The sequence below is a fragment of the Carcharhinus amblyrhynchos genome, chromosome 34 (assembly GCF_965287045.1).
Source record: "Carcharhinus amblyrhynchos chromosome 34, sCarAmb.v2.hapA, whole genome shotgun sequence".
In the NCBI taxonomy this organism is placed as follows: domain Eukaryota; kingdom Metazoa; phylum Chordata; class Chondrichthyes; order Carcharhiniformes; family Carcharhinidae; genus Carcharhinus; species Carcharhinus amblyrhynchos.
In genome coordinates, this window is record NC_137357.1 from 17,540,054 (window position 1) to 17,553,047 (window position 12,994).

Genomic DNA, 12,994 nt, shown 5'->3' on the forward strand with positions numbered 1-12,994 from the left:
GTTTTTTTTTGGGGAAGAGTTTGGCTGAGGAGAGAGTGAGAGAGACAGGGAGGGGGAGAGAGAGAGACAGGGAGGGAGCTGTGCGCTTCTCCTCTGCAATCAGCGCCACTGCAGCTGCACACAGAGCCAGGTGTGGACACACAATCAGACTCTCTCTCTCACACACACAGTGAGAATTAGACACATACACACTGAGGATCAGACACACACTGAGAATTAAACACTCTCACACACACACTGAGAATTAAACACACACAAACAGTGAGAATTAAACAGTCTTTCTCACACACACACAAACAGTGAGAATTAAACACTCTCTCTCTCACACACACAGTGAGTCTGGCTGAAGACACACACACAGAGAATTGGATCATCTCAGTCCGCGGAAAAGTTTGCAGCGACTTCGCTCCCTCCGCTTTGCTTGCAGGATCATTGCTATGCTGAGGTATCTCTGCCTGGGAATCTTCCTGTCTCTGTGTCAAGCTCAGGGTGACCAAAACGAAGACAGCTCCTCCTGCTATGGGGGCTTCGATCTCTACTTTGTCCTGGACAAGTGAGTATTTCCATTCTTTTACTTCACAGAGATGGAGGAGGGGGGGCGGTGCGGTGAAAAAGTTCTGACAAAAGTTTTGTTTAACTGACGTTAAATATTGTCCGCTTCGCTTCTTTGAGGATGATAACATTGGTGTTGGTTTTGTTTTGGCCCCTGGACTGGGGGAAGGGGGGTGGGGGAAAAAAGCTTTTGTTTAGAGAGAGTGGGTTTGGTGTGTGAGAGGAATTGGGTTTTTTTTGGCAGCTTCTTGACTCTCTGAGCTCTTCTGCAGTCAGTCCAGATGTGCCAACATCTCTGCCTCCCGCTCCCCCCCCACAATTCCTCCTCTTCTTCCCCCCCCACATTCCTCTTCCCCCCCACATTCCTCTTCCCCCCCACATTCCTCTTCCCCCCCACATTCCTCTTCCCCCCCACATTCCTCTTCCCCCCCACATTCCTCTTCCCCCCCACATTCCTCTTCCCCCCCACATTCCTCTTCCCCCCCACATTCCTCTTCCCCCCCCACATTCCTCTTCCCCCCCACATTCCTCTTCCCCCCCACATTCCTCTTCCCCCCCACATTCCTCTTCCCCCCCACATTCCTCTTCCCCCCCACATTCCTCTTCCCCCCCACATTGCTCCTCTTCTCCCCCACCTTCCCCCCCCCCCACATTGCTCCTCTTCTCCCCCCCCCCCACATGCCTCCTCTTCTTCCCCCCCCCCACATTCCTCCTCTTCTTCGCCCCCCCCACATGCCTCCTCTTCTTCCCCCCCCCCACATGCCTCCTCTTCTTCCCCCCCCCCACATGCCTCCTCTTCTTCCCCCCCCCCCACATGCCTCCTCTTCTTCCCCCCCCCCCACATGCCTCCTCTTCTTCCCCCCCCCCACATGCCTCCTCTTCTTCCCCCCCCCCCACATGCCTCCTCTTCTTCCCCCCCCCCCACATGCCTCCTCTTCTTCCCCCCCCCCCACATGCCTCCTCTTCTTCCCCCCCCCCCACATGCCTCCTCTTGTTCCCCCCCCCACATGCCTCCTCTTCTTCCCCCCCCCCCACATGCCTCCTCTTCTTCCCCCCCCCCCACATGCCTCCTCTTCTTCCCCCCCCCCCACATGCCTCCTCTTCTTCCCCCCCCCCCACATGCCTCCTCTTCTTCCCCCCCCCCCACATGCCTCCTCTTCTTCCCCCCCCCCCACATGCCTCCTCTTCTTCCCCCCCATTCTTCCACATCTCCCTCTCTGAATCCCTAAAAGACTGCAGCTTCCTTCCTCACAATCCTGCCCATCGCATCTGTCAACAAATGGATCAAAACTCGCCCTCCCCTCCTCCCCCCCTCCCCCCCCTCCCCCTCCTCCCCCCCTCCCCCACCCCCCCCTCCTCCCCCCCTCCCCCACCCCCCCCTCCCCACCCCCCTCCCCACGCCCCCCCCTCCCCCCCTCCCTTCAGAAACAGGGCTGAAGTCGCAAACTCCAGCAGGACTGCTCTCCAAACCCAACTTGGATTGGAAAATTGGCGAGCTGGAAACCAGAAGAAGAAGCTTTAAAATAGACCAGCTGTTACAGTTTTTGTCCCTCTCCATTCCGCTCGCTCATTTAAAATAACAGCAAGGACAGATTTGTGTGGGCTCAGTAATCCTCCACTTTCCCACGACCAATGCTGAAACCTAAAACCAAGGTGAAAGAATCCCCAGATTTATATTTATTCTCTTCCCCATGCAAGGTTACATTACTTTCTCATTTAAAGTGTGCTTATTAGTGTCACAAGTCGGCTCACATTAACACTGCAGTGAAGTTACTGTCAAAATCCCCTTATCGCCACACACTCCAATGAGAATTTAGTTTTGAAAAACTTCGCTGAAAGCAAAGCTTTCCGCTGTCTATTTATCATTTGGAACGGTCGTACATAATTCTCCGAGGCAAGTATTTGTGCAGACAAGTCAGTTATTGTAAAGTCTCTTATTCAAGCTTTACCCCTCAACATCTGTTTACCACATTAGGTCATTTCTATTTTGCTGTGCCTCAAAACAAAAGGGAGAAGTGTTGTCAATTCATGTTTCGACCAGTGAAAACCGTCCAAAAGCAGTGTTCCCTCCGCCCCCTTGTCCTGGTTTTAACTGTGCTCTCTGACAAAAGAGCCTTCAACGGGCCAAAAAAAACGAGGAACCGGCTCCAGGTTTGATCTGGGAATGGGTCTCAGCTTCATTGTTGGTAAACAAAGACAAGGCAATGTGAATGGAAGAAGGTGAAGACGAATCTTTTGAATTGGCTCAAACACTCCAACGCCTCTCATTTTCACCCTGCTTGGATCTACGAAGGGTGGCACGGTGGTGAGCACCACCGCCTCAAAGTGCCAGGGACCCAGGTTCAATTCCGGCCTTGGGTGACTGTGTGTGTGGAGTCTGCACATTCTTCCCCCAGCTCCTCAGGTTCAACATAGAAACAAAGAAGATAGGAGAGGAGGAGGCCATTTGGCCCTTCGAGCCTCCTCTGCCATTCATTACGATCATGGCTGATTGTCCAACTCAATAGCCTAATCCTGTTTTCTCCCTGCGGGTTGTCCAGTTTCTTCCCACAATCCAAAGATGTGTGGGCAAGGTTAATTGGACATGTTAACTTGCTCCTTAGCATCAGGGGGATTAGGCAGGGTAAATACGTGGGGTTATGGGGGATAAGGCCTCGGTGGGATTGTTGTTGATGCAGGCTTGATGGGCCCAATGGCCGCCTTCTGCACTGTCGGGATTCTTTGAATACCTGCCCTCCAATAAGTATTTTTGGATGGAACGGTACAGGAAGTGGCCATGCAGCCTACCAAGCCAGTGCAAGTTCATTGGAAAAGCTTTCTGGTACATTGCTTGCTTGGACTTGAATATTGCTGAAAAAGGTCACACGTTGTTGAAGATTTTCATCCTATCCTCATCAACCCAGATTTGCAAGAATACAAAATCTCAAAAGGGGGGCAACAACTAAAAGGTTCCACAAACCTCCACTCCCTCCGCACCAACACTCAGTAGCAGCAGTGTGTACCATCTCCAAAATGCACTGCAGCAATTCACCAAAGATCCTTCGACAGCACCTTCCAAACCCAAGACCACTTCCGTCCAGACGGACAAGGGCAGCAGATCCATGGGAACGCCACCACCTGCAAGTTCACCTCCAAGCCACTCACCATCCTGACTTGGAAATATCTCGCCATTCCTTCACAGTCGCTGGGTCAAAATCTTAGAATTCGCTCCCTAACGGCATTGTGGGTCAACCCACAGCACATGGACTGCAGCGATTCAAGAACACAGTAAGAAGTCTCACAACAGGGTAAAGTCCAACAAGTTTATTTGGTAGTAAAAGCCACCAGCTTTCAGAGCGATTGCTGCCCCTTCGTCTTTTGCTACCAAATAAACCTATTGGACTTTAACCTGGTGTTGTGAGACTTCTTATTGTGTTTAACCCAGTCCAACGCTGGTATCTCCGCATCGCGATTCAAGAAGGCAGCTCACCACCATGTTCTCAAGGGGCAATTAGGGATGGACAATAAATGCTGGCCTCGCCAGTGACACCCAAGTCCCACGAATGAGTAAAAAAATCATAATATGAAGCCTAGTGAAGACCATTGATGTCATGTTGGCCATGCAGAATGGAGGGGGACAAATCTGTCTGATTTATTGCTGCAGTCTCTCTTTTCTTGACATCTTTGAAGGTGAGGTAGTCATAGAAATGAGAAGGATGAGTGGGTCATTCGGTCCACCAAGCCTTCTCTGCCGTTCATTGTTATGGTTGATGATCAAATTCAATACCTTGATCCCACCTTCCTCCCCCTCCTCTACTCCCTAGCCCCAAGCGCTGTAGAAACAAAGTCTGTTCCCTCTTGGAACTTTCCCATTTTGACAAAGGTCAGTCTGTTGACATCAATTGGCTTGAGTTGGATTTCTCAAGTAAGACTAAATTTTTACTCGAGGAGACTTGTAGTCAACTGTGCCTTTGCTTTGTATAATTTCCATGGGCTGGAAACCAGGTGTTACAAAGGTTGGATACTTCAACCTTTGTGATGCGTGAAGCTGACCTGACCTGTAACGTTTCACTTTGAACCTGGCTAGGATGAGCATTTCACTCCATTCAACTGACCCACGAGGAGTTTTTATCAAAAACAAAGTTTAATTAAGAACATTGTTGCCATGTACAGTATGACAGTTACAAAGAACTTTTAACAATTACAAACAAGAAACACAGCAACCACAACAATGTATAACTCTTAAGGAAATATGTCTAATGTGTCCCAACCAACATCCAATGCACAAAACCCTCCAAATAAACACAATCCAGCACAGGTTTATGCCCACTTGTTACAGGAATCCCACTTCCTGGGTTGAATGCTGACAATCCCTTGTGAAGAACCTCAGAAGGGGTTGTAGTTGAATCTGTTTCCCAAAACACAGCTTCTTAAAGAGACAAACAGGGAGGGAGACAGCTTCCAAAACGCACTCCCCACAGTGAAAGCCCAAAGGCAAAAAAACCCAGATTACCTGACTGTCACAGCTGAGCTCCACCCCCAGGGACATCACTGAAGCTGTAAGCTGCATGATTTTGAAAAACAAATTCTGAAAGGTACGCTCACGTGATACAGTTCAGTCAAACTTATGAGTGTCCAAAAATCAACATTATTTTTTTGATACCAATATGAATTCAGAGCAGGAGTAGGCCATTCTGCCCCTCGAGCCTGCTTCGCCATTGAATAAGATCATGACCTCTCTGAATGTGACCTCAACTCCTCATTTCTGTCACCTCCAAATAACCTTAGATTCCGGCTGACGCTGGAATTGATCTACTTCTGCCTTCAAAATATTCAATGGTCCTGCCCCCACTGCTCTGACCAAGATGGATGTGCAGGTTAGGTTGATTAGCCATGTGAAATTGTCAGGCATATTAGTCGGGTAAATACTTTGAGGTGGGGGGTGTGTGGGGGAACGTTATGGGAAGAGAACCTGGGTAAGATTTTTGTCAGTGCAGGTCCGATGGGCCAAATAGCCGCCTCCTGCACCGGGCAGCATGGTGGCAGAGTGGTTTGATTCCTGTCTTGGGTCACTGTCTGTGGGGGGTCAGCATGTCCTCCCTGTGTCTGCGTGGGTTTCCTCCGGTTGCTCCGGTTTCCTCCCACACTCCAAAAAGACGTGCTGATTAGGTGCATTGGCTGTGCTGAATTCTCCCCCCTTGCACCTGAACAGGCGCTGGAGTGTGGTGACTGGGGGACTTTCACAGTAATTTCATTGCGGTGTAAATGTAAGCCGACGTGTGACACTAACAAGTCCACAAAAATAACGTAGAGACTCTCTGCAGTGAGTTCCAAGGATTCAGAACCCTCATAGAAACACACACTCCTTAAAATCCTGCCTTAAATTCTCTCAATCTGCCTTCAGAAATATTCAAACACTCTGCTTCCACTGCTCCTTGAGGGAAAGGATTTCAGAATCTTAGAATTCTGAGAGAAAAATAAATGTTTTAAATGGGAGACCCCTTATTTTTAGACAGTCCCACCACTAATAATCACTCCCATTAGGGGGAACATCTTGTCAGCATCCTTCCTGTCACTATCTCTCACATTTCAAAAGGATTGCCTCTCAAAAATCTTCTCAACTCTGGCCCAGCACTCTCCAAACTTCCCTCATAAAGATGACCCTTGCATCGCAAGTATCAGTCAAGTGAATCTTCTCCGAACTGCTTCTGATTAAATTGTATCCTTTCTTAACTTTGGAAAAGAACAAGACGCCCGGAAGCCTTCCTTCTCTCAGCACAACAAAGGATCACAGGGTTTGAGAGAGGGTCCCCGAGATGGAGATCGGGATAAAGCTTAGGAAAAAAAAGTTACTTTCCAGATCTGAACATGAGCTGCTGTTTGGCAACGATTTAGCTCCCTCACTGCTTAAATACCTCACAAACAAAAATGTTGGCATCGCGACAACGTTCCAGAATTTGGGTCATAGCACATGTGTGTGTGCGTGTCTGTGTGTGTATGTGTGCGTGTGTATGTGTGCGTGTCTGTGTCTCTGTGTGTGTGTGTGCGTGTCTCTGTGTGTGTGTGTGCGTGTCTATGTCTGGATGTAGTATGACCTCTCGTCCCTCGAACGCCTCACAAAAGGAAGCCTCTGCTCCATGTCTACTTTATCCGTACCTTTTATCATCTTGTATCCCTCAATTTGATCTCCCACAATCTCCCAGAGAGTGCAGACCTAAACTGTTCAATCTCTCTTCATACAACATTCATTCTCATTTCTGGAATCAATCTAGTGAACCTTCTCTGAACTGCCTCCAATGCCACGACATCTGTCCCTAGACTTATTCATTTGTGCTCAGGTTGCGAAAGCACGTGGCTTCGAGGGGATACCATTTCATGGATCTGGGTTGGGGTCCAGTTGTAATAACACCAAGTGGAATTCAAGTTAATCGTGGCACCATCAAACCTTGCAGAAAATTATATTGCCGTTCTCATCCTGCTTCTCAGATCTGGCCTGTGACTTCCTCATCCCAAGCTCTATTCAGTGCTCACCCTGCCATCTATTCTCACATGCACTCTTCTCCATTTTGATCAATATCTCCCTTTGACGTGGCAATGTCATAGAATCCCTACAGTGTAGAAAGAGGCCATTCGGCCCATTGAGCCTGCCCTGACAGCAATCCCACCCTATCCCCGTCACCCATCGTATTTACTCAGCTCATCCTCCTAACAGTAAGAGTAATTTAGCAGAGCCAATCACCCAAACCTGCACATCTTTGGACTGTGGGAGGAAACCGGGGCACCTGGAGGAAACCCACGCAGATGTGAGGAGAACGTGCAAACTCCGCACAGACGGTCACCTGAAGTTGGAATTGAACCTGGGTCTCTGGCACAAGGAAGGTGCAGTGCTGACGACTGTGCAGCCGTATCGCCCATGTCATTGATCCATTCTATCCTACCCTCTGGGCTCCTCTCTCTCGCTCTATGCTTTCCTTCCCTGCCCTCCCTACTCCATTACTCCCCAATTCACACTGCAGGTGTCTGCCAGAGAACTTTCCTTCTTGGCTGCCAATGCTCAAAGGCCAATTAAGGTGCATTAAAACAACAACACTGTGAAGGCAAGGGATAGAATTTTCCAGCCTCGCTCGTCCCAAAACCGTAAAATCCTGCCCAAGTCAATGGGCCTTTCCATGGTTCGCCCCTTGCCCACTATGATTTCCATGGCGGATGGGCCAGTAAAATTCTGGCCAAGGTGTTTTTCTTTTATTGCTTTGGGATAGAATAGAAAACTCAGTAAACTTTGTGGGTTATCAGAAACTCTTAAATGTTGATGTTCAGATAGATTTGGGTGTCCTTAGAATCATAGAATCCCTACAATGCAGGAGGAGGCCATTCAGCCCATTGAGTCTGCACTGACAACAATCCCATCTCGGCTCTATCCCTGTAACCCCATATATTTACCGCACTAATCCCCCCCTAACCTACCCATCCCGGGACATCAAGGGGCAATTTAGCAGAGCAATGCACCTAACCTGCACGTTCTTGTCCAAGAAACTCACCAAGTTGGCGTGCAGGCACAGAAAGAAATTTGGGAGGCAGAATGACACGTTGTAGGGGATTGAGAGTGCAAGAACAAGGAAGTCTCGCTCCACTTGTGCAGGGCTTTGTTGAGACCACACCTGGAGTCATGTGTACAATGTTGGTCTCCTTTGGCAGGATAAGGGGAGTGGGGGTTGGGGAATCTCATTGAAACTTACAGAATACTGAAAGGCCTGCGTAGGGTGGACGTGCGGAAGACGTTTCCATCAGTCGGAGAAACTGGGATGCGAGGGCAGAGCCTCAGAACAAAGGGCTGACCCTTTGGAACCGAGATGAGGAGGAATTTCTTCAGCCCGAGGGTGGTGAACATGTGGAATTCAGTGCCCCAGAACGCTGTGGCGGTCAGGTCATTGAGTGCACTGAAGACAGAGATGGATAAGTTCTTGATTGTTATGAGGAACAAAGATTACAGGAGAACGGGATTGAGAAATTTATCAGCCATGATTGAATGGCAGAGCAGACTTGATGGGCCAAATGGCCTCATTCTGCTCCTATGTCTCATGGTCTTATGAGATGACAGACATATGTGCTTTGGTGTAGCAAAGACTCATGAGGTTGATTTGTGGGATGAGAGGCTGGCCCTGTGATGAAAAATTGAGTTGGATAGGTTAATTCTTACCTCTGTTTTGAACAGTGAGATAATCTCACGTCAAACTGAGGGGGCTTGTGAGGGCAAATGCCAAGGAGAGGTTGTTTTTTCCCCCGCTGGTGCCGCAGGTGGGACAGAAAAATCGGCTGGGCCAGCCCAAGGTCGGCTGACACTGAGTGGGAATTCAGGACCGGAAAATCCCCGCCATCGCCTCAGGATACCACTGGGAAGAGCTGAACGTGGGTTGTGAATTTTAGGAATCTGACTGTGTGGCTACTCCTGTTTCTTTTGCTCCTTCAAGTCATCCCGCCATCTTCATAGAAACCCAACAGTGCAGAAGGCGGCCATTCGGCCCACCGAGTCTGCATCGACAAGAATCCCACCCAGCCCTATCCTCGTAATCCCACCATTCACCCCGTTAACTCCACCATCCCCCCCCCCGCCCCATGCATACTGGGACAGTAAGTGGCTATTTAGCATGGCCAATCCACCTAACCCACACACACTTTTGGAGTGTGGGAGGAAACCGGAGCACCCAGGGGAAACCCACGTGGACACTGGGAGAATGTGCAAACTCGAGACAGGCAGCGACCCGAGGCTGGGAATTGTACCTGGGTCCCCGGAGCTGTGAGGCAGTGGTGCTAACCACTGTGCCGCCATGTCTGCCCTTGTCTTGCTATCTTCGTTGATAGCTTTGGTTGTTCTTGTTAACTTGCCTGGTCCAAAATGTCAGTACGTTTCACGTAGCCACACCAAATATAAGCAGCCCATTTCAGTTGAAGATAGACAGCGACTTGTCCACACAAATACATGACTGTGCTTCAGGGTAGCAGCTACCTGCAACTGTAAAATTGCTGGCTGGATGTGAATGGAGCTGAGCCCTGCCTGGGGGACTGCAGAACAGTATGACTCAAAAGTGCTAAATGACACGCTTAACGTGATTACTGCAGTGATTTGTGGACTTCACATGTGTGCCGCTTTGTGAAGTTACTGGTTTGGAATGACCGCATGTTATTGTAACTGCGTAATCCAAAGTCAAGCCATACCCCCATCCAAGTCTTGACATCAGTGATAATTAATCCTCTCTCAGAAGGGGCAGTGCTGCAAGAACTTAGTCAGAAGTAGTCTTGCATTAACAGTGCAATGAGGTTACTGTGAAAATCCCCTCATCGCCGCACTCTGGTGCCCGTTCGGGTACACTGAGGGAGAATTTAGCACGGCCAATGCACCCTAACCAGCACGTCTTTCGCCTTGTGTGGGGGGGATAAAGATCGGAGCACCCGGAGGAATCCTGCGCAGGCACAGGGCGAAGGTAACGGACAGCGACCCGAGGCTGGGAATCGAACCCGGGTCCCTGGCGCTGTGAGGCAGCGGTGCTAACCACTGTGCCACCGTGCCGCCCCTGAACTGTTTGTTTGAGACCGATGGCGTGATGGGAGTGACCGGCTGCCGTTAGACGTAAATGACTGCCCTCCGAACTCTACTCCTTCCCCAAGCACTTGTGCAGCGAGCCAAAGCTCCCTTCTGGATAGCCCGTACTGAACCCTGTTACTTCACCACCCCACCCCACCCCCGCGCCCTGCCTGCCGCCGCCACCCCCCCCCTTCCCACCTTCCTTTTCTTCTTCCAAAGGTTTTCTCAAAACTCTTCCACAAGACTTTCTCTGCCCGGAGTTGAGTGGGTGTTTTCCCTGTAACACGCCTTGCCGTGTTTTGTAGACAGTGAAGACGTAACGTTCAGCTCAGTGTCGTGCAGGGGTTGCGGGGAGGGTGGTGGGTGTCACTGCCTCCTTAATAACTTAGCAATTCAACAATGTTTGGCGAAGAATAATGTAAACTAGCCCCCCCCACTTCAGCCCCTGTGTCTGTGATACTCCTTTTCTGCCGAGCTGGAAATGTCCAGTCTTTGATCCGAGGCCCCTTCACGTTTGGCTGCAAACTGCAGGCAGGAGTGTGAAATGTGGGAGCAGGTGAGAAGAATCGCCGCACAGTTTCTTCTCCGGGGTTGACGCTTACAGCTTGGCATCGATGCGGTGTTGCAGCACCATAATCTCATCACTTTCACCGAGGGGTCAGTGGAAAATATGATATTGCTGGGAAAGTTACTGAGAGCTTTCACAGTCTGTACTGCTCAAGTATTTAATGGGTTTGTGCTCTGTGCTGGAAGGGTAGTGGTGTAGCAGGTTGGACAGGCTGCAGCAGGCTCTAATCCTGTGCACTGGACACTGCTCTTTGCTGTGGTTCACTGGGAGATAGGTGACAAATTTGATTTGATTCATTTTTGTCATATGCACAATGTACTCAGGGTGGCACAGTGGTTAGCACTGCTGCTTCACAGTGCCAGGGACCTGGGTTCGATTCCCTGCTTGGGTCACTGTGCGAAGTTTGCACATTCTCTCCCTGTGTCTGCGTGGGTTTCCTCCGGGTGCTCCAGTTTCCTCCCACAGTCCAAAAATGTGTGGGTTGGATGGATTGTCCATGCGAAATTGTCCCTTAGCATCAGGGGGACTAGGTAGGGTAAAATACATGGGGTCATGGGGATAGATCCTGGGTGGGATTGTGGTCGGTGCAGACTCAATGGGCCGAATGGCCGCCTTCTCCACTGCATTATTCATGATTCTATTAGCATACAGTGAAAAGTATTGTTTCTTGTGTACTGTACAGACAAAGCATACCATTCATAGAGAAGGAAACAAGCAAGTACAGAATGCGGTGTTACCATCATAGCTAGGGTGCAAAAGAGTTCGAGTGAAGTCTTAGAAACATAAAATGAGAGTGAAGTTAGAACGGAAGGTATGCTGGACACAGCTTTCAAGAAGTTGCTTTGCCCCAACACCGTCTTGCCCAGTGGCAAGTCTTATCACATCCCCTTGGTCTACTGTGATACAATCCAAGTGAGAGTTTGACTCTCTTGTCTCCCAGCGAAAGTCACAAAAATTGAGTCAAGCTTTGGGGTTTGTGCTGACAGCCCCTTCCCAGTTGAGGCCCAGATTTATAAAGTTCATTTGTTATTAGTGTCAAAGTCGGCTTACGTTAACACTGCAACGAAGTTACTGTGAAAATCTCCGAGTCGCCACACTCCGGCACCTGTGCAGACAACACCGAGGGAGAATTTAGTGTGGCCAACGCACCTGATCAGCGTGCCTTTTGTCGGGGGGGGAAACGGGAGCACCGGGAGGAAACCCATGCAGAGACGGGGAGAACGTGCAGACTCCTCGCAGACAGTGACCCAAGCCGGGAATCGAACCCAGGTCCCTTGCACTGTGAGGCAGCAGTGCTTAACCACTGTCACCATGCCACCCCATGGGGATGACATCTGTCCCATCAGAGTTGGTGGATGGGGAAAGGATTTGCGAAGTTATTGGTTTGGAATGACACTATGTTATTGTAACTGCGTAATCCCAAGTCGAGCCATGTTCCCCCACCCAAGTCTTGACATCAGTAATAATTAATCCTCTCTGAGAAGGGCTGTGCCGCAAAAATTTTAAGTTTTATTCATTTATTAGTCACAAGTCGTCTTGCATTAACAGTGCAATGAAGTTACTGTTTCCAAAAGAAAGCAGTTTATCAAAAGAAATTTCAGCCTCTCAGTGGCGAGATTGCGACATGTTTCTCTGCTTCTGCCACTTGTATAAATGTGAGCTCAGTTTCACACGTTGGAGTGACACGCCGGTGTGAAATATGTTGGAATGTGGTTGTGTTGGGAACCTGTGAAAGCTGACACTGACAGCGGTGTGAGATATCTTCGGAAAGCTTTGGTTTGAGGTGGGATTCCACGCTGTACAAACGGCAACATCGCCTCCTCGTTCAGCTGTGGCTCGGTTAGTAGCTCTTTCTGTTCCTTCTCCACTCCGGCTGCAGAGCTCTCAATTTCAGGCAGGCGCTCCCGCACGCGGCAAACGGTAGTGCTTCACTGTCAGGGTCAAGCGGAGGTTCTACCTGCTGTAATTAACTAATCCGGTGGCACTGTTTGGAAGGAGATCGGTGTATTCCCACCCAGCACCTCGGCCAATGTTATGGGCGCCACGGTGGCACTGTTGCCTCACGGCACCACCTGAGCAACACATCTTTGGACTGTGGGATAAAACCGGAGCTCCCAAAGGAAACCCATGAAGACAAGGGTGGAGAACGTGCAGACTCTGTACAGTCAGTGACCCAAGCCGGGCATCAAACCCAGGTCCCTGGCACTGAGGCAGCAGTGCTTACCAATGTGCCTCCGCGCTCCCCCTGTCCTTTGCCAATTTGACGATGTTCTGAATTTTAACCATCATGCGATATGATTCTCATGTTGTCAGTG

General features: G+C 49.8%; 1 protein-coding gene across 1 annotated transcript in view; it reads left to right on the forward strand.

Moving 5' to 3' along the window:
• The first annotated feature begins 355 nt into the window (after positions 1 to 355).
• The window catches only part of LOC145361149 (anthrax toxin receptor 1-like), a 183,817-nt gene continuing 171,178 nt past the window's right edge, over positions 356 to 12,994 (forward strand). Inside the window, exon 1 of the mRNA XM_080216766.1 lies at positions 356 to 553. Coding sequence (XP_080072892.1) covers positions 438 to 553 — 116 coding nt within the window. The 5' untranslated portion in view covers positions 356 to 437. The remainder of the gene's footprint in view (positions 554 to 12,994) is intronic.